The sequence below is a fragment of the Myotis yumanensis genome, unplaced genomic scaffold (genome assembly GCF_028538775.1).
Source record: "Myotis yumanensis isolate MYYU_CA2020_CCGP unplaced genomic scaffold, mMyoYum1.0.hap1 SCAF_5, whole genome shotgun sequence".
NCBI lineage: Eukaryota > Metazoa > Chordata > Mammalia > Chiroptera > Vespertilionidae > Myotis > Myotis yumanensis.
The window spans coordinates 63574152-63601124 of NW_027223756.1; the positions used below are offsets into that span (position 1 = coordinate 63574152).

The 26973-nt window shown below is 36.2% G+C and overlaps 1 protein-coding gene across 1 annotated transcript in view; it reads right to left on the reverse strand.

Annotated features, from left to right (window-relative positions):
* The window catches only part of RXFP1 (relaxin family peptide receptor 1), an 84927-nt gene that overhangs the window by 8072 nt on the left and 49882 nt on the right, over nt 1–26973 (reverse strand). The window contains exons 5-14 of the mRNA XM_070415403.1: nt 24157–24228; nt 21256–21327; nt 18394–18465; nt 18230–18301; nt 16809–16883; nt 8564–8635; nt 6423–6494; nt 5650–5721; nt 1095–1166; nt 168–239 (exon numbers count right to left, since the gene is read on the reverse strand). Of these exons, the coding sequence (XP_070271504.1) occupies nt 168–239; nt 1095–1166; nt 5650–5721; nt 6423–6494; nt 8564–8635; nt 16809–16883; nt 18230–18301; nt 18394–18465; nt 21256–21327; nt 24157–24228 (723 nt within the window). The remainder of the gene's footprint in view (nt 1–167; nt 240–1094; nt 1167–5649; nt 5722–6422; nt 6495–8563; nt 8636–16808; nt 16884–18229; nt 18302–18393; nt 18466–21255; nt 21328–24156; nt 24229–26973) is intronic.

The window sequence follows — 26973 nt, forward strand, 5'->3', positions numbered from 1 at the left end:
ACCCCATTCAATATTAACACTTAAGTGTTAATTATTGTTTAGGCAACTTAGTCACTAGAAAATGTTAACAGATTGGATGGACTGGGGGTATGGATGCATTAGCACAATACATGTGGAAATATAAAATATTAAAATCAAGGTGAAGAACAAGAAAAACATCTGCTTACATGTGAGAGAGATTCATAAGTGGTCTGAACATCCTTTGTTGGATATTTGCAATTTCAATTCCTTCTAGACTGCTAAAAATATCAAATCAAAATAACATGTTATACAGGGTAAAATAAAATGAGGTTTTGTAAAGGACAATTTAATAAAATGCTGTTAGTTAACATATACTCTAAACTAAACATTCGTACTCAGCCTGCCCTAGGCACTTCCCCAAACCCTTTTTCATTCTGTTATTCACATATACCCATATACATCTCCCTTATTTGAATTTTTTTTGTATGCTCATAGATGGCACAATGCTTTGTGATAGTAACCACTCAATAAATGTTTGCAGAATAAATAAACAAGCACTATCTTTTAGACAATATTAAAACGGCAGAGGAGTTTTATATTTTTGAAAAATTTCTAATAATTTTAAAATATTTTGTTTCTAATAAAATGTCATTTTGCTAAGGGAACACTTAAATAAACTGAAGCTTATCTTTTAAGGCAATTCTTAGATCCTATCAGAATATGTTTTTATGTTACAAGGAATGATTTATGTAATCTAGAATATTCTCTCTTGGAATAAAGATGGGCATATAAATCTTAGAAATCCAGTGCAAATGGAGGAATGAATATGCATAGGTGCCTTCAGAGGACTGAAGCAATCAATCCAATATAAGCTCCTGGTGATTATAGAAAAATTTGAAATGATTCATCATTATCTAATTTTTAGTTTACAAATATATAAGATAAAACCAATAGTTATCTGTTTATAGTCCAGTGTGCACTCATTATATATGTTTTTATGGAGCTTAACTAATATCCTGGGAATAAATCTTCTGATTTGAAAGATTCTATAAATTGTATTTCATAGAATTTATTAGCTATTAGTATACAAATAAAAATTTTATCGTAAAACATCCCCATAAGCACATACTTACAGAGACTTTAGTTTGACAAGAGAATCAAATTGATTTGCATGAATTTTCTTGATTGGATTATAGGAAAGACTCCTGTGTTTTAAAAAAAGGCAGCAATAAGTTATTTCTAGAAACTGCTTGAGGATACATAAAGTATATCTGCTAACTTTGGGTTACTTTTAAACATCAACAAAAAAAGTACAGTAATAGCACATGCTTCATTGTGTACATTAGCATTTAAATGAATTAATGTAGATAAAACAGTTCCTGGCTCTTAGGAAGTACTCTATAATTGTGTAAGTTAATCTATCTATCTATCTATCTATCTATCTATCTATCTATCATCTATCTATCTATCTATCTGTCATCTATCTATCTACAGATAAAGAGAGAACTAGAAAGAGAGAGAAAGAGAGAGAGAGGGAGGGAGGGAGGGAGAGAGAGAGAGAGAGAGAGAGAGAGAGAGAGAGAGAGAGAGGACTAAGACATGAGCATGGAGGTGGAGTTGTCAAGAAATACCTCCTACCAGAAACATGGTAGGGTACCCAGAGAGGAGCCACACCTACTTCACATTTGCCTAGAATCAGGTATGGTTTAAATAATAGAAAAACCTAGACATAGAAGCATGGCACAGACTGACGAATTTCAGAGAGAAGGTGGGGGTGGGGTGGGGAGAGATTAACCTGGGGAATTTATATGCATATGTGCATAGCCCTTGGACACAGACAATAGAGTGATGAAGGCCTGGGTTGGGTGGGTATGGGGTAGAGGGGGGTCAATGGGAAAACAAACAAACAAAGGGGACATCTGGAATACTTTTAATAATAAAGGTAAATTTTTAAAAATTTGAATTCATAGAATCACATTGAGAATTTTTTACATAAATTATATGTCAAAGAGTGGTATGTGAGGCATAATTAAAAGTAAAAGGCTCTAGCTAGGAACAAAGAGGTAAGTCAGATAGTACAGCAGAATTTGAATGTAGAAAACTTCTGAGTCTTTGTAAAACAACACCTTGAAACAAGAATCATTGATTAAAAGAAGTTTCTCAGGGCAAGTTCTCTTTTTAAGACATTTATTCTAGATTAGACCATTAGTTAGGTGGGGGTGAGGAATAGGGGTGTCCCTGGGGGTTGGTGTTTACAGAAAGAAGGAAAGAGAGGAAGAATTACATTGAAAAATGAAATGTATAAAAAAAACAAACAAAAGTGGACTCAACAGTTTAGGAATTGAAACAAACTATCTTAACATAATGAAGGCCATATATGAAAGTCCATAGCCAGTGGTGAAAGGCTGCAAGTTTTTTCTCTAAAACCAGTAGTAATAAGACAAGGATGTTCATGTGCATTACTTCTTTTCAACATTGTACTGGAAGTCCTAGCAGGAGCAACTAGGCAATAAAAAGAAATAAAAAGCACCCAAATTAGAAAGGAAGAAGTAAAATGACCTCTGCTCACAGATGACATGATCTTATATGTAGAAAGCCCTAAAGATTTTAAACACACACACACACACACACACACACACACACACACACACACACACACACAAAACACCTGTTATAACTAATAAAAACATTCAGCAAAGTTCCCAAGTACAAAACCAAATGTCTTTATATACACTGACAATGAAAAATCCAAAATAAAATAGAAAAACAATTCCACTTGTAAAAGTATCAAAAGGATAAAATACTTCGGAGAAAATTCAATATATAGGTGAAAGAATTATATTTTGAAAACAAAATGTTGCTGAAAGAAAATAAAGAGGACATCAATAAATTCTGTGCTTATGAATTGGAAGACTTACACTGTTAAGATGTTACCCAAAGTAATCTACAGATTTAGTGCAATTTCTATCAAAATCCCAATATAGGTTACAGAAAAAAAAATTATCCTAAAGTTCATGTGGAATCTCAAGGGAGCCTGAATAGCCAAAATAATCTTGAAAAAGAAGGACAAAGTTGGAGGTCTCACACTTCCTGATTTCAAAATGTACTACAAAAATACAGTAATCAAACCATGTGGTACTGGCATAAAGACAGATATACAAGGGTGGGCAAAAGTATGTTTACAGTTGTAATACGAATAGATAATACAATAATCTATAATAATAAAAGTGTAATATGCTAATTAGATCAGACAGCCTAACGCCCTTCCGGATGTCCTTCTGGACGACCTTCTGGACCAAGCCGGGGCTGCAAGGGCCAAGGCAAGCGGCCGAGGCTGTGAGGGCCGAGCCCCTTGCATGAATTTCATTCATCAGGCCTCTAGTTAATAAATAATAATATAGGAATAAACTACGTTTCATATACTCACAATCATAAACCTACTTTTGCCCACCCCTGTGTAGACCAATGGAATAGAGAGCCCAGAAATAAACTCTTATGTATATGGTCAAATGGTTTTCAACAAGGGTGCCAAACTGTTCCATGGAGAAAGGGTAGTCTTTTCAACAAATGGTGCTGGAAAAACTAGACAGATATCCACATACCAAAAAAAAAAAGACAAAAAAAAAAAAAAAGACTATAGACCCATAGGTTACACCAGCAATTTTCAACCCCTGTGCCACAAGAATTTTTAAAACATGCAATAACCTGACTATTTAGTGAGGGACACTGACCTCTTTTTCCTTAGATTGTCAAATAAAAAAATGACAACAGCCAACCTAACAATAGCTGTCTGGTGTGAATGAATCAATAGTACACCTATTTTTTTTTTTTTCATATTGGCCAAAAATATATTTTGTGTGTGCCACAGAATTTTAGTAATTAGTTTATGTGTGCCACGAGATGAATAAGGTTGAAAATTGCTGGCTTACACCATTTACAAAATTAACTCAAAATAGATCAAAGATTTAAATATAAAAGCTAAAACTATAAACTATTGGAAGAAAATCTAGGGGAAAAGGTTCATGACATTGGATTAGGCAAAGATTTCTCGCATATGACACCAAAAGCACAGGCAACAAAAGAAAAGATAGAAAAATTGGACTACATCTAAATTAAAAACTTTTGTGCATCAAAGATACTATCAACAGAGTGAAAAAGCAACCTACAGAATGAGAGAGTGTATTTTCAAATTATATCTGAAAAGATTTAATATATAAAATATATAAACAACTTCTATAATTCAAGAACAACAATAACAAAACACAATTTAAAATGGGTAAAATACTTTAATATTATAAGTTGTCCAAAAAATATACAAATGCATGAGCAAATTAAAAGATATTCAACATCATTAATCATTAGGGAAATGCAAGTCAAAAATACGAGATGCCATTTCATATCCATTAGGATAGCTATTATTAACAAAATAGGAAATAAAAAGTGTTGTTGACGTTGTGGATAAACTGGAACTATTGTACACTACCAGTGAGAAAGGAAAATGGTGTAGCCACTATGAAAAAACAGTATGATATTTCCTTGAAAATTAATAATATAATTTTCCTTGAAAAATTAAGAAAATGTGACCTCAGAGTTGATCCAACAACTCTGAGGCTACATATGAAAAGAACTGAAAGCAAGGTTTGTTTTTTTTTTAAAAATTCATATATATATGTTTTTATTGATTTTAGAGAGAGGAAGGGAGAGAGATAGAGAAATAGAAACATCAATTGGTGTCTCCCGCACACTGAGCCTGCAATCTGGACATGTGTCCTGACCTGGAATTGAACCAGTGACCTCCTAGTGGGTCAGTGCTCGACCACTTAACCACACAGGCTGGGTGAAAACAAGGTCTTTTTAAAAAATATATATATTTTATTGACTTTTTACAGAGAGGAAGGGAGAGGGATAGAGAGTTAGAAACATCGATCAGCTGCCTCCTGCACGCCCCCTACTGGGGATGTTCCCGCAACCAAGGTACATGCCCTTGACCGGAATCGAACCTGGGACCCTCGAGTCCACAGGCCGACGCTCTATCCACTGAGCCAAACCGATCAGGGCGAAAACAAGGTCTTGAACTGATATTTGTACACCCATGTTCATAGCGGCATTACTCACAATAGCTAAAAGGTGGAAACAACCCAAGTGTCCATCAATGGATGAATGGATAAACATATTATGGTATATACATACAGTGGATTGTTATTGTGAACAATTATATTAACTCATTAATTATAAAATTAAATAAATACAATTATAGAATTAATATTATTATTTAGAAAGATAATACTCAAAAATTCTGACACATGCTACAAAATGGATGGATCTGAAGACATTATGCTAAGTGAAATAAGCAAGTCACAAAAGGACAAATATTGTATGATTCCACCTAAATGAGGTACCTGAGGGAGTCAAATTTATAGACAGAACACAGAGTGGTGGATGTTGGTGTGTGGGGAGATAATGGGAAATTATTGTTAAACAGGTATAGAGTTTCAGTTTGGGGAGATAAAAAAGTGCTAGAGATAGATGGTGGTGATGTTTTTACAATAAAGTAAATGTAGTTAATGCCACTGAACTGTACACCTAAAAATAGTTAAAATGGTAATTTTATGTGTACATATTTTATCACAATTTAAAACATAAAAAATTAAAAATTAAAGAAATGAAGTGACAAAATACCAGTCTTACAATTTCGAGAGCTCCTTTAGATCCTTAAATACATGCGGTGAAAGATGTTCAATCTTATTACTTCTTAAATCCCTAGGGAAATAATTGAAAAAGTCCTATTATTTTCTTAAGATTTTATTTATTGTTCTATACTTGATTAATAGCACTTTTAACAATGCTATTGATGACTAATATTAATTACCAGAACTCTAAAAGTTTTAAAAAAGGGAGTGACAATCTGTTCCATGCCTCCATGCTTTGGGTCTTATTTTGGAATTGTTACTGATTTTAAAAAAGGGACATATAAATAGCTGATTTAATTGATCTCTCTCTTCTATTATTATAGGTTGGGATGTTACCCATGGCAGTGTTTAATTTCTTTATGAATCAGAGATTACCCTTTGGTTTCAGAATTAGCAAAGTGAAGTCATTTATCTTAATGGTCTCTGAATCCTAACTCTTTAGGAAACTTCAAGAGATATTTGCTGTCCATCTAGCAGTGGAACAGAGTGATGTCGGATGTATTTTATTTATTAAATTTACCCTAAATTTATTCTTTTCTCTGCGTCTATGTTTCCTTTACTTCATTTTCCTCAAATATCTATTTTATATTTTTCATTAACACACATTTTTATATGCTCTCAGAATTCCTTTGTGGCCCAAGGTGTATATAAATTATGCTAGGAAAAGAGATAATAAAGATTTCTTAATGTATAAAAGCATATATACATAGCAAATATGAACTACAACAGTAGAAAGAAAATTTTTATCATTATGTGTTTAATCAAACTTACAATTCATCTAATTTCTGGAGAGGTGCAAAAGCATTTTCTTTTAGGTCATTAATTTTGTTTTCCCCCATTATCCTGAAGGTGAAAAAACAATACACACATTATAGCTTCTTGATAAATGAGTTATTAGAGGAGATGAACAGCCTGCAAAAAAAAGGTAATTATATATAGTGCACTTTTCACATAAAGATAATCTGAAGGAGTATGATAAGTTACTCAACCTAATTTTAATCTCAAATTTCCAAATCTTTTAATAATGACAAAAATAAAACATTCCAATTTTAAAGTGAAATGGGGAAGAGCTTTGCAAGGGAAATAGTGAAAATCTCAACTCTTGAGAACAGTCTGAATATCAGACCATGAGAGCATTAGGGAGCTGTTTTAGAGTTGCTTCTTCAGCCCACGTAGCATGTCTGTCTAACAAAAAATCCCCTAAACAATATCGTTCATACATATTTGGAAGTTGATGTAACGTAGGGTGGAGTTGCTGAAGGAAGTCTAGCGTAAGCTGGACCAAGTTAGAGCTCTAGTTTGGGATACTGAATGATGACTGTAACTCTGGACAATTCACTTCTGCAGGATCTCATGTGGACGAGCTGGCATAAAGGACTAACAACCCATAGAAAAGTCAAAGGATTCCCATTTCTTTAAACGTTGTGTGAAATGCCTCGTCTCATCCTTAAGTATTTATTTCCTCCCAGTACTCCAAACTAGTACCACCTCCTCCTAATATCTCTGGACCAAGAGGAAACATAATTAACATCATGCACAGGTTTAAAAAGCAAACACAAGTAGAACATAAAAGAAGTTCTAAGTTTTTTGGATATATATTTGATACATATTCTTTAGGTGCAGTTTGGTTTCTTTTTCAAAAACATATTTTTACTGATTTCAGAGAGGAAGGGAAAGGAAGAGAGAGATAGAAACATCAATGATGAGAGAGAATCATTGACTGGCTGCCTCCTGTATACCCCACACTGGGGATCGAGCACCAGTGACCTCTTGGTTCCTGGGTCATTGCTCAACCGCTAGCCACACCTGGCTGGGTGCAATTTGGTTTCTTTTGGCCAATTAATGTGAACATCCATATGAACTATTTTGCATGATTAATATAGAGCATCCTGCATCTGAGGACTGCTGAACTCACTGCAGAAGAGTTCAAATATTTCAGTGGCCTGAATCCATTACAATGGGAGGCATAATTGGAGAAAAGTTATTGTTGTTTTAGTGGTAGCTATTGCCTTGCCAATACACAGGGGTTCTGCATATTCTAACATGATGGTTTTCAAAATTTTCTATGGTAACATACGGTAAAAGAAATGCATTTTACTTTGGGACATAAAATACAACCACACAATCCAAGATGCTTGAAACAATACATTTAATTATGGAAATTACACTCTGATATTTTTATTCAATTCAATTCAATTCAATTTTTTTAAATTATGGTCAGGACATACTACATTACTTTCATCACTCACTTGTGAGTTGCAACTCACAGTTTGAAAAACATTCTCCTGGAAAAATCAACTGCGAATCAGGCAGCTGTATTTTTATATTAAAGGAAGCCCCAGAATCCTTCACTTTCATGGAAGAGGCAGTGTGAATTTAAAATAGGCCAGAGAGGCATAAGGGTAAATAATGCTCAGTAACATTCTAAGCTTTATCCTGGTGTCCACAATTATATACTTAGGGCGTGAACATTCTGCAGTATTTCTAAAACATTTTTGATTATAATTAATCCCCTTCACTATTTTTGCAGTAATAATTTATAAAGAGCAAATATTTTTATAGAGTAAGACTTTTGCTTACAGTGTTTCTCATACTGAGGCCCATGGACAGATTCTATGTGGTCTCTAAGAATTTATTTCCACTAAAATGGGTTTTATTTCAGATTGGGAAAAACAGGCCTCAGATAATACAGTGACATTGTGATGATTTATGTCTATTGAGACTCTGTGGTTACCCTTAATTTGAACTTCAGCAATTTTGCCAATGTGCTTCAGTTTCAAAAAACTTCAAGCCGATAGTGAACATTTGCCGTAATTACTATGCATGTTTATGCTAGCTACTGTTCACATAAATGATTCATTTTCTTTGTAAAGAGATATAACATTATTTGAAAAGGATAAAACATTACTTACAAAGCAGCTAAACTACTGCAGGAGGTAAAAGTCACATTTTTTAAATTATGGATATGGTTGCCTTCAACATCCCTGAAACATAAAAGATGATAAAGCTAAATTTTAATCATAGACAAAAATAAATTGGTTGAGAATTATTTGCTTTCTAATAAAATCATTTCACACGCTGTTTATTTTATATAGATTCTTACAGGTAGCCACTTACATAATAGCTGAAATAATATTTACATATATTTAATGTTTCTTTTTTCGCAGTTAATTGTAAAAATTGTTTGAATCACCATATCTATATCACGTGTTCATATGGGCACATATGTTATTCTGAGAAATGTGAAAAGAATGAGAAGTCAAATTGAAAATCTTTGTTATGGTAGACACTATTAACAGAGATTTCATAGTGGACTGTATTAAGCATCTGTCTAGAGTTACCAATGGCATTTCTCTAAGTGGTGTGACCCTATTTTGCTGCAGCCTGCAGAAGCTACTACTGCCAAAACAATACTTAGCTTCTATCTCCCTTGCCTAAATACTCCTCAGAAAATTTTTTTTACTAGCCTTTCCCACTATAAATAACCTCATTGCTTTATTATATTGCCACACAGGTTTTTACAGAGGAATCCCCACAGGCTATTCTTGGCTGTCCACTCCCAGTTTAGGGATTACATATAGAGGATGTCCCAAAGAAACGCATTCACACTTTAACAGCTGATAGCTCAATATTGAAGATGAAATGCATTTTAATAAACACTGCCTTTATAATTATTCAAAGTATGTGTATATATTTTCTTGCGACACCCTATTGACCCTACTTGAACTCTCACTGTCAGGAGTCTGGTCTAAGCAGCTGAATTTGTCAGACTGTTTATGCTTTATTATTCTCTTGTAGTTATCATGAAGGTATTCTTTTATTGCTCCTCTTTTATTGTTTGGTTTATGGTGAAAGTTTGCAGACCCTCAGAATTAGCTGAGGGTAGGGATATACTTTCAAAAGTAAATGCTGATTCTGAAATCTCCTCAGTCTATATCAACACTGAGTTTACTGGTCACCCTATAACAGGGGTGGGCAACCCCTGGCACGCGTGCCAAACATGGCACACCAGTAACTTTTGCTGGCACACGAAACCCTCTCTTATAATCTTCCATTTACAATTTTTTTCTTAATATTGACTTTTTTATTTTTCAGATAAATTCAGTGTAGGTGCATCTTAGATAAATAAATAATTTTACATAACAAGTTATCTTAAAGACCATAGACATGGATTGATGAGAGAGGGGAAGAGCAATTTCTATGCCTCTGCCTTAACTCTCCCTGCCTCCCTAGATCTGACCAGTGTTTTGGTTTCATCCACATACGCTTGTGAATCTTTGTTCTCAGTGATGAATTTTGTTAAGTCTCATAATAGGAGTAGCCTGACGGATGAAAGTAGTAGCTCGTGCATATCTCTGAAGGTCATGAAATATAAACCTGATGTAAAATCTCTGTCATCAGTGATGCAGCAGCAAAAGTCCCACCGATAATATCAAACGGAGTCATAAAGTTTTCTGTCGGACTATCAGTGTACATGTATACATTAAAAAATAAATGTATTTTTCATCATATACTGTGTTTTTGTCACTCGAATGAATTTTATTATTTTTTCAAGGTTCTTCACATACGTACACCTTAAGAGATATCAAATTGGTGTAACATGTTCTCAAAAAATTAGGGATGGCACACAGAAGAATTTTGAGTCAGATATTTTGCTGGTTTTGGCACGCACTCACAAAAAGTTGCCCACCCCCACCCTATAACATAGACCTATAGGGATAATCAAGACTCAAATATATGAGCTAAAGTGTGACACAGCTACTAAAATCTGTAAGGCAAACATGAGTAGTAATAATAGAAGTGCGATATTCTGCTGGCTAGGCTACATCTGGGAGAGTTCGTTTTATTTTGGGCACTGCAATAAAAAATAGATAGTGACAAATCAAAGTATATCTGGCAGATCTGGATGTAAGGGATCTAGAAATCAAGTCACTTGGAGAAAAGGGCATATTTATTTATTTATTATTATTTTTAAAAAGTATATTTTTTGTTTATTTCAGAGAGGAATGGAGAGGGAGAGATAGAAACATCAATGATGAGAGAGAATCATTAATCAGCTGCCACCTGCATGCCCCCTCCTGGGGATAGACCCTGCAACCTGGGCATGTGTCCTTGACCAGAATCGAACCCATGTTCTCCTGACCAGAATCAAACCCAGGACTCTTCAGTCCGTAGGCTAATGCTCTATCCACTGAGCAAAACCAGCTAGGGTGAAAAAGGTAAAACGAGAGATATATTTGAAGTGAGGCTGTAGAAGATATAGGGTTTTCCTATGTTGTATCAGGTTGCAAAATTGGATTTACTGGTTGAAGGACACAAAACATTTTAAGTTGAAGTTTGCAATCTATGGTGTTCAGAGAAGCAGCTTGTTGTCACTATAGATATTTTACAGAGGCAGTACCATAACTCAAGAATTTTGTAGAAGGGATTTTTGTACTACATGGAATACAATACTCTAGAACATTCTTTTAAAGAAAAATTCCTATTATGATCTTAAATTGGAAACTAAGCATTTACGGTCATTAGGTTTGGCCAAGGCTTAGGCCTTTCATAATATTTATTGCTGTTCCATGAATCTACCACCAGGTGGTGATGCTCTCTTAAGCCTCAGAAAATATCCTTAGGTGATCTTGTTAGCTACTTATGAAACTTTTTTTTCTATTAAGCTAGTATCTATATTTAAGTTGGTATTATTTATTAATTTGAAAAATCAGTGGAAGGTACACATCAAGGCACAAACGGGGGGGGGGGGTTGATTACATTATTAGTTTTATTTAATTTTAAATTTGTTTTAACCCTGAGTTGTAAGTTTGCTTTGGTTTTCTTCCTAAAATTAGAGGCTTTGGTCCTTGATATGCAGGGATCTGGTTTGCAGCATACATATTAGCTGAAGCATCCAAACCTGCTCCTTGTTGTCCAGCTCCTAGCTTTTAGGGAGTTGAAAAGGGTGGTGTTTTTTGTTGTTATTGTTGGTTTGTTTGTTTAGAGCACTTTTCCAACTTGACGAGCCTCTGAATCTAATCATTTTATTTTTCTCAAATTTATACATGGCAGAACTTGTCAAAAATAAAAATTTGGTTCTTTAATCTGTAGAACAACAATAACAAAACAAAAACACCAACAATCTTGGCTATTCCTTCTCAACTTTCTTTCTTATCCCCTAGTGGCATTCTAATCATGCAAACCTCCTTATCCTCTAGTTCCTCTCAACCTTTTAAACATTTCTGGCTCCTATTTCACAGAAAATATTGAGGTGATCAAGGAGGGAAAAGCCTTTGACTTTCTGCCCAACATCTATAGACTTACCTGTAAGTGCACCTGGTCTCTTTCTAGTCTCAGAGGAAGAGATGGCCCTTCTCCTGCTTTAGGCCAATCCCTCCATATGTTTTCTCGAGTTTGGTTTGTGTATGTCCTAAAATATATGGTCAAATTCGGTGAAAGTTCTTTGGGCATTCTTTGTTTGCAGTTTTATATCTATTAGGATTAGGTGCAGATACATATAACAGAGACCCAACTATAACAGCATAAATACATAAGGAATTCTTTTTAAGAAAAAAATAATCTAGAATTAGGCAGTCCAGAGCTAGTATGGCAGTTTTACAAAGTTGTTAAAAACCCAGATTTTTCACATTCACTGTTCACATGTCCTAGTCTTCATGGTCCAAGATAATGCTTGGCCATAATATCCATTTGTTCTAGATAAGGAAGGAAAAGAAAGGTCTGCCTTTTTCTCTTCAAGGAGATTTCCCAGAAGTGCCACACTATACTTCTTCAGCCTCATTAGTTAGAGGTTAGTCATGTGGATAGCTCTAGATGTAGGGTAGTGTTTTACCTGGGTACATTGCTGTCCCAAATAAACCAGTTCTGTTATTGAGAAGGGACACTGCAGTTTGATATACATCAATTAGAGTTAACTTAGTAAGTATGTTAATAGTTCTCCATATCCTTGTATGCCCAACCTGTATAGTTTATTTGTAATTCATATTATGTTCTTGAAATTGAGCCATGTTGATAGTAGTAAGGTTAGTTCCTTCATTTCATTGCTCTGTGTGTCTCACATTTCCATCCTTTTCCACGTCTTCCAGTACCTTGCTCCATAATATAGCCTCCCTGTTTTCTATATATTCAAATTATATATTAGCTTCTTCAACCCATATATAATCTTGCTCAGTCTTATCTCAAATTAAAAGTTTACTTCACTCTCTTGATATTTAGTTCACCTTCCTTCAGTTATTGCCTATCTGTCCATATGCTTATTTATTACTTATGTTGCGTCCTTTTAAAATTTCCCTACCTTTACTATAATGTTAAAAGTTTTAAAAATTGCTTTGAAAGAGCCACATTAAAAGTTTTAATCTGGAGAGAGACCAAGATGGCGGCATAGGTAAACACCGGAGACCGCTGCCGCAAACAACCATTTCAAAAATACAACTAAAAGACTGAACGGACATCACCCAGAACCACAGGAAGGCTGGCTGAAGAGAGACTCTACAACTAGAAGGAAAGAGAACAGCAAATCGAGGCGCAGAGGCGGCGCAGTGTGGAAAATACAAAGGTACCGAGGTGCGCGAGCAAAGCGGGCTGGTGGCTGAGGGCGTGGTTGTCGTTTTCTGTCGGGAGTGAGTCTCAGACTCTGGGCTCCAGATCCGGGCGAGTCTCTAGGGACCCAGACTCAAACGGGAGAAGCGGGATTATCCGGCATCAGTTGGAACCTGAGGGCAGCTTTCTCTCCGAGGTTTGCAGCGGCTGCCGGGGTTCTGAGAAGCAGAGCCTCTGGGAACGGGACTGAGCGTGGCCATAACTGCTCCCTCCGCCCGCCCTGTTGATCCCGCCCTGCCCAAACCCTGCGCACAGCCATTTGCCGATCGCCTCAGGCAAAGGCTGGATTAGCGCCTCCCCAGAAGGCAGATGTTTTCCATACAGCTGATTCCTATAGCCAGTCGGCCTGGTGGTCAAACCCCTCTAGTGTTAACTACAACAATTAAGGCTTGGCTAGAACAAGACTGTGCACAGAGACCATAAGGGGGTGCACCAAGAAAGCATAAAAGATGCGGAGACAAAAAAACATGACAGAAATGGAGGATATGGAGCTAAGAATCGCAATTTTGAGGGCTTGCCATAAATTTGTGCAGAACCTCACGAAAACTAATGAGACCCTCGATGCTACGATAAAGAAATTAGAAAGTAAGCATACACGGACTGAAATAAAGAATATTATACCCAATAGCAGACCAGAGGAGCACAATAATCAAACAAAAGATTCGACAAAAAACACCCAATTGGAAAAGCAAAATGAAAAAAGAATCCGAAAGTGTGAAGATAGTGTAAGGAGCCTCTGGGACAGCTTTAAGCGGTCTAATATCAGAATTATTGGAGTGCCAGAAGATGAGAGACAGCAAGATATTGAAAACCTATTTCAAGAAATAATGGCAGAAAACTTCCCCCATCTGGAGAAAGAAATGGACTTACAGGTCCAAGAAGCGCAGAGAACCCCAAACAAAAGGAATCCAAAGAGGACCACACCAAGACACATCATCATTAAAATGCCAAGAGCAAAAGACAAAGAGAAAATCTTAAAAGCAGCAAGAGAAAGAGGCTCAATTACCTACAAGGGAATACCCATACGACTGTCAGCTGATTTCTCAACAGAAACTTTGCAGGCCAGAAGGGAATGGCAAGAAATATTCAAAGTGCTGAATACCAAGAACCTACAACCAAGATTACTTTATCCAGCAAAGCTATCATTCAGAATTGAAGGTCAGATAAAGAGCTTCACAGATAAGGAAAAGCTAAAGGAGTTCATCACCGCCAAACCAGTATTATATGAAATGCTGAAAGGTATCCTTTAAGAAGAGGAAGAAGAAGAAAAAGGTAAAGATACAAATTATGAACAACAAACATGCATCTATCAACAAATGAATCTAAGAATCAAGTGAATAAATAACCTGATGTACAGAATGAACTGGTGATTATAATAGAATCAGGGACATAGAAAGGGAATAGACTGACTATTCTTGGGGGGAAAAGGGGTGTGGGAGATGCGGGAAGTGACTGGACAAAAATCATGCACCTATGGATGAACACAGTGGGTGGGGAGTGAGGGTGGAGGGTGGGGTGGGAGCTGGAAGGAGGGGAGTTATGGGGGGAAAAAAGAGGAACAAATGTAATAATCTGAACAATAAAGATTTAATAAAAAAAAAAAAGTTTTAATCTGTTGTCTGCCATATATTTTGCAAGCATATTATCCTGGGCTATCATTTGTCTTTTTATTTTATGTGTATTTTTTCACTAAATCAGAGTTAAACTTTTTTTTAAAATTTATTTTGGCCAACACATCTATCAGATTTTCTAGTTTATATTTGCTAAATAAAAGTTCATGGGCAAGGTAAAGATATTACAATTATTTTAAAAGACATAAATACTTATAAAGTAAAAATTATTACTAGCATTAAAATAGGGGTAACAGTCACTATCAGGAATGTACATGGAATGAGTTGTTTGGATAGCTAAAACTTAAAAATTTTAAAAGTACACTTTTTAGTAATAAATCTTAATAATTTTTATTTTTATCTGAAGTGATATATAGCTATCTTTTTTAAAGCAAAGGGAAAGCTTAGTATCTCCCATATTTGCTTCTGGTCTCAATGCATGATTCCTTCATTGCTAATTTACTTATGACTAAGTTTGGATTACTGAGCATGGTTAACTATTAATGTATTGATCTGAACCGAAATTTAATTACAACACAGGATGTTAAACTTAATTTGCCCTTTCCATAATGACTACACCAAGATGTCCTCTGGACCAAGTCATGATTTGTGAGATATTTGCCTTCCCCTAAATAGTTACAAACCATAGTATGTTTTGAATTACTATGTCTGCTTTTTATAGTACCTCTCCCTCCTGCTTTATTATCAGGTTGATAGTTGTCACTTCTTACAAAAAATAGTTTCTTACTCTAATTTTCCCCTTACTTTTTTTTTAAAATCCTCATCCATGGATCTCTTTTTCCATTTATCTTTAGAGAGAGTGTGGAAGAGAAGCAGGGGGAGGAGAGAGAGAGGAACATTGATGTGAGAGAGATACTTTGATTGCCTCCTGAGAGTCCCTACCGGGCCCTGGAATCAAACCTGCAACCCATGTACATGCCCTTGATTCAAACCTCTGACCTTTTGGTCTGTAGGTCGACACTCTAGCAACTGTGCAAAACCAGCCAGGGCTTCTTCCCCCTTACGTTTTTTTTAAAAAAGATATATTTTTTATTGATTTCAGAGAGGAAGGGGAGAGAGAGAGAGAGAGAGAGAGAGAGAGAGAAACATCAATGATAAGAGAGAATTATTGATCCGTTGCTTCCTGCATGCCCCCTACTGAGGATCGAGCCCACAACCCAAGGGTGCCCTTGACTGGAATCAAACCCAGGACCCTTAATCTGAAGGCTGACACGCTAACCATTGAGCAAAACCAGCCAGGGCTTCCCCCTTACTTTTAATTTGGCATTTTAAATCTACTTTGGGCTTAGAATTAAAGAAAAATTTGAGAATTTCCTACATAATAAGAAACAGAGGGAGTTTTCATATGATACTGTATTTGCCATTTATTGATCAAATATTTCAATCGTTATTTTGGTTATTTATTTCTTCATTTTACCTGTATTTTAATAGGAAAATTTACAGGGTAATTGAGTTCTGAATAGTGGAGTGATACTTATTACAACAAGCAAAGCTATTCGGTAACACATTTCATGGAACATATTCTATTGTGATTAGACTTCAAAATTAAATTCTAAGTATCACATTTTCACTATGAAGAATTTAGAAAACTTAGTCTTTTTGTACATATTAATAGGTGGATAGGTCAACAGGGAAAAGGGGGAGATGTTATATAGATGCTATGCCATCCCTTCTGTCTTTTTTCTGCCTCCAAGTGTTTTTGTTTGTTTGCTTGTTGTTGTTGTTTTTGAGATGTTTTATTTTGGTGAGAGTTTAGAGGAGTTAGTTTGATGATGGGAATGTTTAATAACAAAATCATGTTAAAGTAATTAGAGGAAATGTGATATGACATTAACAATTTACCATTTTACAAAACCTAATACCCAAATGAACTAGGCAAAACTAGAAAAGTTAGTTGACTTCTTTAAGAAAAGACAGAGCAACTTACAGCCAACTCAGTCTTGGCATGTGCTGACAAAGAGGTCTGTCAGGCAAATGGGTGAGGACATTATTCATCAGGCCTCTGAAAAAGAAAAGAAATTTTAAAAAATCACATTTTTTTCTAGTTATTTTATTTAACTTAAGCCAAACATGGTATTATCATTATTCTTATGAAACCATGAAAATCTATTAATTTAGTTGTTTTCTTTATTTTTGTCCTGTGTTTTATATTTCATTGCTTGTTAGTGGTAAAATTAGATAAATAATATCTGTCATATGGAGAAAGCAGTAATGTTAGTAACTAAAAAAAAAAGCCAGTGCCTTTCAACAGTGGGCAATAAAAAGGAGGTGATATTATTTTTAATTAAAATATTTTTATTGATTTCAGAGAGTAAGGGAGAGGGAGAGATAGAAACATTAATGATGAGAGAAAATTATTGATCAGCTGCCTCCTGCACACCCCCTACTAGGGGTTGAACCTGCAACCCAGCATGTACCCTGACTGGGAATTGAATTGTGACCTCCTGGTTCATAGGTCAACGCTCAACCACTGAGCCACGCTGGCCAGAAAGGAGGTGATTTTAAATGAATGTTATTTTTATTTACCAAGATTAACATAAGGTAGTAATGGTATGCTTAAGAATATTTAAATAAAATACCACTGTGAGGATGTATTCAGTTTTGATGGACTCAAATTGTAGAAGACAGAAAATCTTAAAAACTGTTAAAACTACAAAATAGCCTTATAAACTATAATTAAATAATGGTTTTTAGTTGTAAATCCCTTTTTAGGGTTTTACAATTCCAAACTTAATGCTGTTAAACTTAAAGCAGTAATTTTTTAAAAAATGATGTAGATTTATCGTTTACATGGAACAAACTCACTGTAAAATATAAAATCATTTTTATATTTTGTTGTGCATTTAGAAAGTTAGTACCACTAAAGTAAATACTTTTCCATAAACTTTCAACCTATTATTCAAATAATATATAGAATGAGAAATAATGCCACAGTTGATAATATGGAAAATTATAAAGATAAAAAGTAGAAATAAATCAAAATATTTAACATTTAAGCATACCGCCCCCCCCCCCCCCAAAAACACACCCAAACACTAATAACAAAAAAACAAAACAAAAACAGAATAGGAACTATAGGAAGATTACTTTTACCCCCAAATATTTTTGTTTCTCATTCTTTAAAAAAAAAATCTTCATTGTTGAAAGTATTACATATGTCCACCTTTTCCCCCCATTGACCCCCTCCACTCTGCACGGCCTCCCAAGACTTTCACCACCCATGTCTGTGTCCAAGGGTTATGCATATATGCATAATCTCTCCCCACCCCACCTTCCTTCTGAGAAGCAGTAATCGTCATACATGTATTCTCTTTTAATTAAAATATTTGCTTTAATTTTAGTACTTACAAGAGTATAAGAGAATTTAGTCCATAAAATGTTAGTGGGGAAATTTGACTGAGGTGATTATCATCAATTATCCTGCCAGCCAGAAGGGAAAAAAAATCAATTTACTCATACAGTTTTAGAACATAAAAACCAATACCATAAAATGCCACATAAATTAAACGTACAGCCATTCTAATTTGTGGAGATCTTCAAAAACACCAGGCTTCAAGAAGGTTATTCTGTTGTTACTAAGATGCCTGAAAAAGGAGACATGACCACAGTAAAATTGGTATTCCTGATATTTTACAATAAGAAAATGAAAAACAATAATCATACATCTTAAGTTTTTTTTTTTTATATACTCTTCTCATCAAGCCATTTTCCTGGCTTTGGATCTAAAAGTTCTTTATCATTTATGTTTTTATGTCTAGTTTTTAATTCTCTCACAATCAATCAATAAACCAATCAGCCATGTCTTCATTCATCTATTCATTTATTCCTCAAATTGTTTTGAGCACCTACTCTATGGCTTTAGGATAAGCATACCATTTATTTCTTTGAAGGGCCTTGAGTCTCAAGGGAAAGCAGCATGTGGATAGGTTATTACAGCAACGTAGGGGAGAGGAGAGACGTGCACCACTCATGTTACTCTGACAATGCAGAGGAGAAGGCACCTGGCTTTGCTGGGGTTGGGGCTGCGGAGCAGGAAAGAGTGAGGAAGCAGGAAGGCTTTACAAAAGGAGGCACGATCGAGAAGAATCCTGGATGAAGACATGTCACATTCACAAAGCAAAGAATGAGTAGAAGTTATTCTAGTTAGAAGAGATTGCTTATGCAAAGGCAAGACGAGAATGACTAGTGAAGGGATCGCCAGATAATTCAGCATGGCCTCACCATGGAGCTGTGAAGACAGTTAAGAGATGCACCTGGGAGGCAGACAGGGGCCTCTGTTCTGGTTAAAAGGACATGGCAGGTCTTGCTAAAGAGTTTGACCCCGCCATACCTACCCAACCTCTCACACGTTTACAGAGTCAATCCCCTCTCTTCTATATTGATCTCCTCTTGCCATGTTTATTTCTAGCTCAATTGCTTTAGTGCATCAATACCCTGCTCTGAGTCTGCTGCAGTTTGATTCCTAGCGTTGTTACTTATTTATAGTGTGACCTTAAGCAAGCAATTAACTTCTGAGAGCCACTGCTTCTTCAACTCTGAAGTGGAGATAATATTAGTGCCTGCTCCTAAGGGTTGTTGTAACGTTTGAAGCAATGCATGGCATCAGCACTGGCAAGTCACAGTACTCAGTAGATATTATCCTGTATAATAAAAGGGTAATATGCAAATTGACCCTAACAGCAGAACGACTGGGAATGACTGGTCACTGTGACACACACTGACCACCAGGGGACAAACGCTCAATGCAGGAGCTGCCCCCTGGTGGTCAGTGCACTCCCACAGGGGGAGTTCTGCTCATCCACAAGCCAGGCACAGCGGTGGTGGCGGGAGCCTCTCCCTCCTCCTCAGCAGCACTAAGGATGTCCGACTGCAGCTTAGGCCTGCTCCCCACTGGCAAGTGGACATCCCCCGAGGGCTCCCGGGCTGCCAGAGGGATGTCTGACTGCCAGCTTAGGCCCGATCCCCCAGGGGAGTGGGCCTAAGCCAGCAGGTGGACATCCCCTGAGGGGTCCCAGACTGAGAGAGGGCACAGGCCAGGCTGAGGAATCCTCCCAACCCCAAGTGCACAAATTTTTGTGCACCAGGCCTCTAGTTTATTAAACAGTGTTTCCATCCATGCCTCCCATTTCAATGTCTTTCCTCTTCTTTTTCCTCTCTGCCTATGCTTCATATACAAGTATTGGTTCAAGTTTCATTTCCACTGATAACAAGGACCACACTGATTTCTCTCTTTTCTCCACTCTGGCAGATCTTAAGTCGACATCCTGTAAAATTTCTCCTGACAGGAACCTCCCCCTCCCCCACCAAGTTTGACTTTTGCTTAGGGGCAGTAAGGGATGATGCCCCATATTAGAACCACTTCCTTCCCTCCCTTTCAAACCTGGAGCCTCAGGTGGGCACAAGAAGAGGTGAAGAATAGCTTCTACACTTCCCTGAATACCTCGGGGGGCTCCCTTGAAAGCCAGTGGAAATCCACCAGGTACAGACATTTGATCCACCCATGCAGTCCATGTTCATCTGTTGAGCCCAGTCCCTCTTCAGAGCCACTCTTCACTGCTCTGGACACAGAGTGGTCCATCCTTTCACTGAATCATCGTACACAGCAGTTTTGGTTTGAATGATACAGGTTTAGGAGTTAATTAAGTAACCTCTTTTATCATTCTCTCTTGTTGGCTGCATGCTGCGATTGTTTCTCCACCTAAGACTAAACTTCTGGAGAACGAGAGGCCCAACTCTCCCCAGCGGTAGTACAAGGCTGTACCGGAAACACTGATGTGCAGGCTGCTAGAAGAAAGCTGGTCTGACTTATCTTTCTTGGCTCCCCATGAAGTCTAGCTGAGGAACTTGCACATTATAAGGGCTGGTGAATATTAATGGATGAATGAAGAGCAGGTAAGTGAGGATTATCTACGAAAAACTAAACGTCTGTGACATCTTTAGTAGCTGAATAATATTCCAGTTTTATGAAAAACAAACAAACAAACACCCACCACAACAACCATGGAAAGAGATGGAAGACACTTTTAAATTTACTCTCCGGGTCTGTACCACCTTCCACATCCATGCAACATTTCTCATTTGTTCCTCACAACAACCTTAAGGGAGGTACTGTTATAATTTATATTTACAGGAGAGGCAACTGATTCTTAGAAAGGAAAAAAAAATTGCTAAACTTCACAAACTGAAGTGAGTGATGAATTCAGAACTTGAAAGCCTGTATGACTCAGAATCCCATGCTCTTAGCTGCAATGCTATGTGCCCCTTCAGCTCTTTGCACATCTCCTTGGCATTGTTGTGGGCAGGAGGGCTGGTATGGACTGGGATGGGACAGGCTGACAAACCACTGTGGAACAGGCAAATTAATTGGTACTTACAGTTTAATGAGATTGTACAGTCCTCTGAAAGAATGCTTGGATATGGATCTAATTTTATTGTCTTGCAGGAACCTGTGAAAATGATTATTAAAAGGAAAACATAATGATAATGTATCTATATTCATTCATTAATTGTAACAAGTATGCTATAATAATAGAAGATGACAATAATTGGGGAAACTGGGTGAGGGGTATGTGGGTACCCTCTGTATTATCTTCATGGTTTTTCTGTAAACCTAAAACTGTTCTAAGATTAAAAATAAATAAATGGAAAACAATGAAACTGACTTTCAGTTTTGCAAGATGAAAAGAATTCTGTGGCTAGATGGTGGTGATGGTAACACAATGAATTGATGTACTTATGCCTCTAAAACTACAGTTAAAAATGGTTAAGAGGGTACATTTATGTCATATGTATTTTACCACAATTAAATTTTTTTTAATTATAAAAGGTATATATAATGAAATAATTTAGTGAAGGTGGACATCATGTAACTTTGTTTTGCTATTTTAAATTCATGCATGATCAGGCTAGTTTTTAATTTAGAAATACTAGTTGTAAAGGTAAAAAAGGTAATAGCTAAAATTTAATATTTGAATTTTCTGGGAATGAAATTTTAATGCACAGTAAGGCACTTATTAATAAAACAGGCTCAGAAGTCAGACTTTTTTTTAGCATTTCCTGCTATAATTTTTCAAACTTGTTGGTGTTTGACATAGTGCTGGCAAACATACAAGTATGTGACATCTTTAAGGCCCCCCAGAAATATTCCATGTTAATCACAAATCTGCTAAGCAAGTTGACTTTAATCTTATTAATTTAACACCCAAAGTCTTGCCCCCCCCCCACACAAAAAAATGTTTGAGGAAACTTATGAGGAATATACATGACAAAGAGAAAAATGAAAATGAAAAGAATCAGGACTAGAAGAATATAAATTAGATAGGAATATCAGGACAAGAAGGCAGGCTTACATAATTAATAACTAAAATCACACTGCTGGTTTGACCCTGAGGCAGCTGGAGGTCAAAGGAAATAGGTCCCAGAGCACAAGCAATTGCATCATATTCACCAGGGAAGCTTTGTGCTTCTATGGCCCAGGTGGGGGGGATGACCAAGGAAGGCCTCCAAGCCCGAGTTCTTGCTCTGAGAGCTGTCCTTTAGGGTAGTCTAGTATATGTATACATTTTATAAATTTTAGGAACGATAAATGAGAAACCAATATGAACAGTTAATTAGAAATTTTGACTAAAAGAGATCCCCTATTTCTGCAGCGTGCAAGAAATCCTAACTTTGATTATAAAATGTTATTATTAAATTTATTATGCATAGCAATTCACAGATCATGTGGCCTAATCACACAGTAGGTAATGCATCTTTCTCACTAATACATAGACTTTAACATTTCCTAGTATTTATTTATTTATTTCTCACTATTGTAATGAGCAAGCAATGGAGTATATTTTCTGGAGGCTGAGCCAAGCTATACATCTGATAACCAATTAGAAATTTTTTAAATTAGGCTATTTTGATTTTTTATTATTTGGAACAAATTAGCTGTTCACGAATTAATTTAATGTTCATTGTTTAAAAATCCTAAACTACTGTGTTATATAAACCTGAATTTTGCTATTTAAATTTGAAGTCCTAACTTCTTTTAAACATGTGGACATAAGGTGGTGCTACAGATCAGAAAAACTCTTCATATTACAGAAATCAGAATATAGCATAAAGAAATATCATCTTGAAATTTTTGTATCAGGCGTAATATTGACAAGTTCTTTTTTGTTGATTGATAAATGTCCCAGAATAAAATTCTAAAAAAGAAATTTTTATTGGAATTTCTATTTTCAAATATGAAATATACTTTGTTTGCAGATTATCTAGGTTTTAAGAACATTTAATTGAAAAGGATTAATTTTGCTTCTTCTGATTCTGCTTTATTTCTGTCTGCTATTATAAAGAAAAATGCACACATATACAGTATATATATATGTGTGTGTGTGTATATGTATATACACACACACACATATATATAATTGATTTCAGAGAGGACGGGAGAGGGAGAGAGAGATAGAAACATCAATGATAAAAGAGATTCATTGACCCAGCCTATGTAGCTCAGTGGTTGATTTGATCTATGAATCTGGAGGTCACTGTTCGATTCCCTATCAGGGCACATGCCTGGGTTTTGGGCTCCATTCCCAGGTTTGGAGCTTCATCCCCAATGTGGGACATGCAGAAGGTAGCTGATCAATGATTCTCTTTCATCATTGATGTTTCTATCTCTCTCTCCCTCTCCCTTCTTCTCTGAAATCAATAAATATATAAAAGTATATATTTTTAAAAAGAGAATAATTGATCAGCTGCCTCCTGCACGCTCCCACTGGTGATGGAGCCTCCAATCCCGGGCATGTGCTCTGACTGGGAATTGAACCGTGACCTCCTGGTTCACAGGTAGATGCTCAACCACTGAGCTATGTCAGCTGGGCTATGGGGGAAAACTCTTCACTATCTAATCTTGACTGTAGATGTAGTACAAGTTCTTCACATCTTTCTTTAAGGTGTGTGTTGAGGTGATCCATTGTTAAACAGTGCAGAGAGTGAAACCTCTTGATGGCCCTCATTTTGGCAGAGTAGGGCAGGAAGATTTACAACACACATTCTCTAGTTTCCTTGGGGATAGGTATATAAGATTTTTCTAGAATGGCTTCTTGAACTACTGAAAAAAAAATTATCTGGTAGTCTCCAACTAATAGCTAAATAAATCCCCAAAGAGGGATTAGGTTTATGCAGTAGCAGTGTTGGTGTCATAGATATGGGAAGAAACAGATATGCCAAAAGGTTAATTAATTTTAATACCAATAATTAAATTTTAAAAAATTAAATTTTTTTCTTACAGTGTCCGAAGATCATGGTACTTCTTGAAGGCATCAGGAGGAAGTTTTCTTATTAAGTTCCTCTGAAGTGACCTGAAATAAAGGTAATTTGGATTCTTACTTGAAGTTTGCTTTTCTTTATTTTTAAACAACAACAATATGGATAATTATAAACTTTATTTACTTTAGCAGCAGCTTTCAGGAAATACTTTGTTTCATGATGCTATGCTCATATTCATAGTATCATTTAAACACGGTCTAATGGTTGATTTTGTATTAATTAAATATATTCTCTTTTCTTAAATTAGATTACAGCACTATAAATTTGACATACAAATTAAAGATAATAAAACCGAGAAAACAATTTTTAGTTATGTTCTCCTTTTCTACTTTTATTTAACAAACATTAGAAAACATCTCAGTTTTTGCATGATAATAAAAATAGTGTTTCTTTTTAAAACACATTCAAGGACTTAAATAACTTTATATTCTGCAGTATTTCATTGCTCAAATTCCACTACCTTTACTTTCTTTTAAAATTAGTTGTGAAGCCAAAGCCGGTTTGGCTCGGTGGATAGAGCGTCGGCCTGCGGACTGAAGGGTCCCAGGTTCGATTCTGGTCAAGGGCATGTACCTGGGTTGTGGGCACATCCCCAGTAGGAGATGTGCAGGAGGCAGCTGATCGATGTTTCTCTCTCATCGATGTTTCTAACTCTCTATCTCTCTCCCTTCCTCTCTGTAAAAAATCAATAAAATATATTTTAAAAAAATAGAATAAAATAAAATTAGTTGTGAAGAAAACTGATAATTGGTACATACAATCGAACCATCTTTATTTAATAAGTGGGACATTTCAATTTCTAATAAATCATATCGAAAACTTTTGCCTTGCATCACAATTTGAAAAGCAGCTTGACACAAACCAGGTCCACTTTATTTGTGGTTGTGTTGAGAAGAACCTAAACCTTTCTTTCCTTCCTTCCTTCCTTCCTTCCTTCCTTCCTTCCTTCCTTCCTTCCTTCCTTCCTTCCTTCCTTCCTTTTTTTTTTTTAAAAGAAAAGCAATGTAAGGTAGTAGTAACAAAATAAAACAAGCAAAAAACAAACAAACAAAACAAAACAAAACACAAAAAACAAAAAAACTCCAAAACAATTGCAGCTGGGATCTCTTACGTGAATCACACATAATCTTTCCATGTCAGTCTTTTTCTTTAATTGTGAAAAAATGGATTACCTCTCATAATATGATGCTATTATTATTATTACTAACACTGGAGGCCCGGTGCACAATATACTTAAAAGAGACACAAGTGAGGTCCCCTGAGAGAACCCAAGAGGAAGAGGTTAATTGCATTTTGTTTGGCCCTGCCAAGGCATTAGCGGTGAGTTAATTAGATGTTTGACCAAATATAGCAGGCTAATTTTTAAATTGATAATTTTGTGTGGCCTGCAAATGATGCTACAAATATCCAAATGACCCTTGGCAGAAAAAAGGGCAGGAAGATTTACAACACACATTCAAGGGAAGGGAGGATCATTTACCTAGTAAGATCTCTTAAATAATGCTTCTTAGAACATTTGAGTTTTTATTAATGGTGCCTAGAATTTATAGGCTGTTTTTTTCTAAATGATGTCAAATATTTTCACAAATAGCATTCTCTATATTTTCACAGGGCCCCATTGAAATGCAAAGAGGTAGGTGTTATTATTCACACCTAATAGAACAAATCCAAATACTTTTAATGTAATAGATTTTTGTATTTTAAAATTAAAATTCCAAGATTGACTCTTCACAAAGTGAAGTATGTGAATGAAAGAGAGCAACTGCTGGCTTTATTATTATTGTTAGAGCTACCTCTAGTTTTTATAAAGGAAGTTCTTATTGGATGATATCATTTTAATGATTAAATTCCAGGACCTTAATGTCAGCTTTCATAGAGTTAATATTTAGCAAGTTAGAACAATGCAGAAATAAACATCCTATATAATAAAAGACTAATATGCAAATTGACCAAACGGCAGAACAACCAATCGCTATGACGCACACTGACCACCAGAGGTCAGACACTTAATGCAGGAGCTGCCCCCTGGTGGTCAGTGCACTCCCACAGGGGGAGCGCTGCTCATCCAGAAGCTGGGCTCATGGCTGGCGAGCACAGTGGTGGTGGCGGGAGCCTCTTCCGCCACTGCAGCAGCACTAAGCACCGACTGCTGGCTTAGGCCTGCTCTGGTGGGGGGGTGGGCAGGTGGGGAGTGGGCCTAAGCCATCAGTCAGACATCCCCCAAGGGCTCCTGAACTGTGAGAGGGTGCAGGCCTGGCTGAGGGAACCTGAACCCCCCTCCCCCCACCCCCGCCCCAGAGTGCATGAATGTCGTGCACCCGGCCTCTAGTATTTATATATTTGTCTCTTTTGTTCATTAGCATTTATGTGAAATATCTTTAAAAATCCCAACTTCAATAAGTATTACTTGGGTTATTGGCTTCTTTACTACTTTACTTATATATGATTTAGTCCCTTTCTGACATTTCTCTATGATAGTTCCAACTCAAAATATGGACTAAGCTCAGTAATAAACTTTGATATTTACTCTCCTAATGCATTTGCTCTAAAGCCTTTTCTCTATGGAATGGAACAAATACTGGGACGAGATGTGGTGCTAAGTCAGTGTTCTGCAGAGAAAAATAGAAATGGACACCCTCAATCAAGCTGCTCAACCCAAAGTGCACGAAGATGCTATTTTTTAAAAAACACAAAATAAAATAAAGTGGTACAGACATAAACTTCTGTGCTTTGTTCTCACATCTCCAAACTCCTGTTGGAAATTTCCACTGCATGAC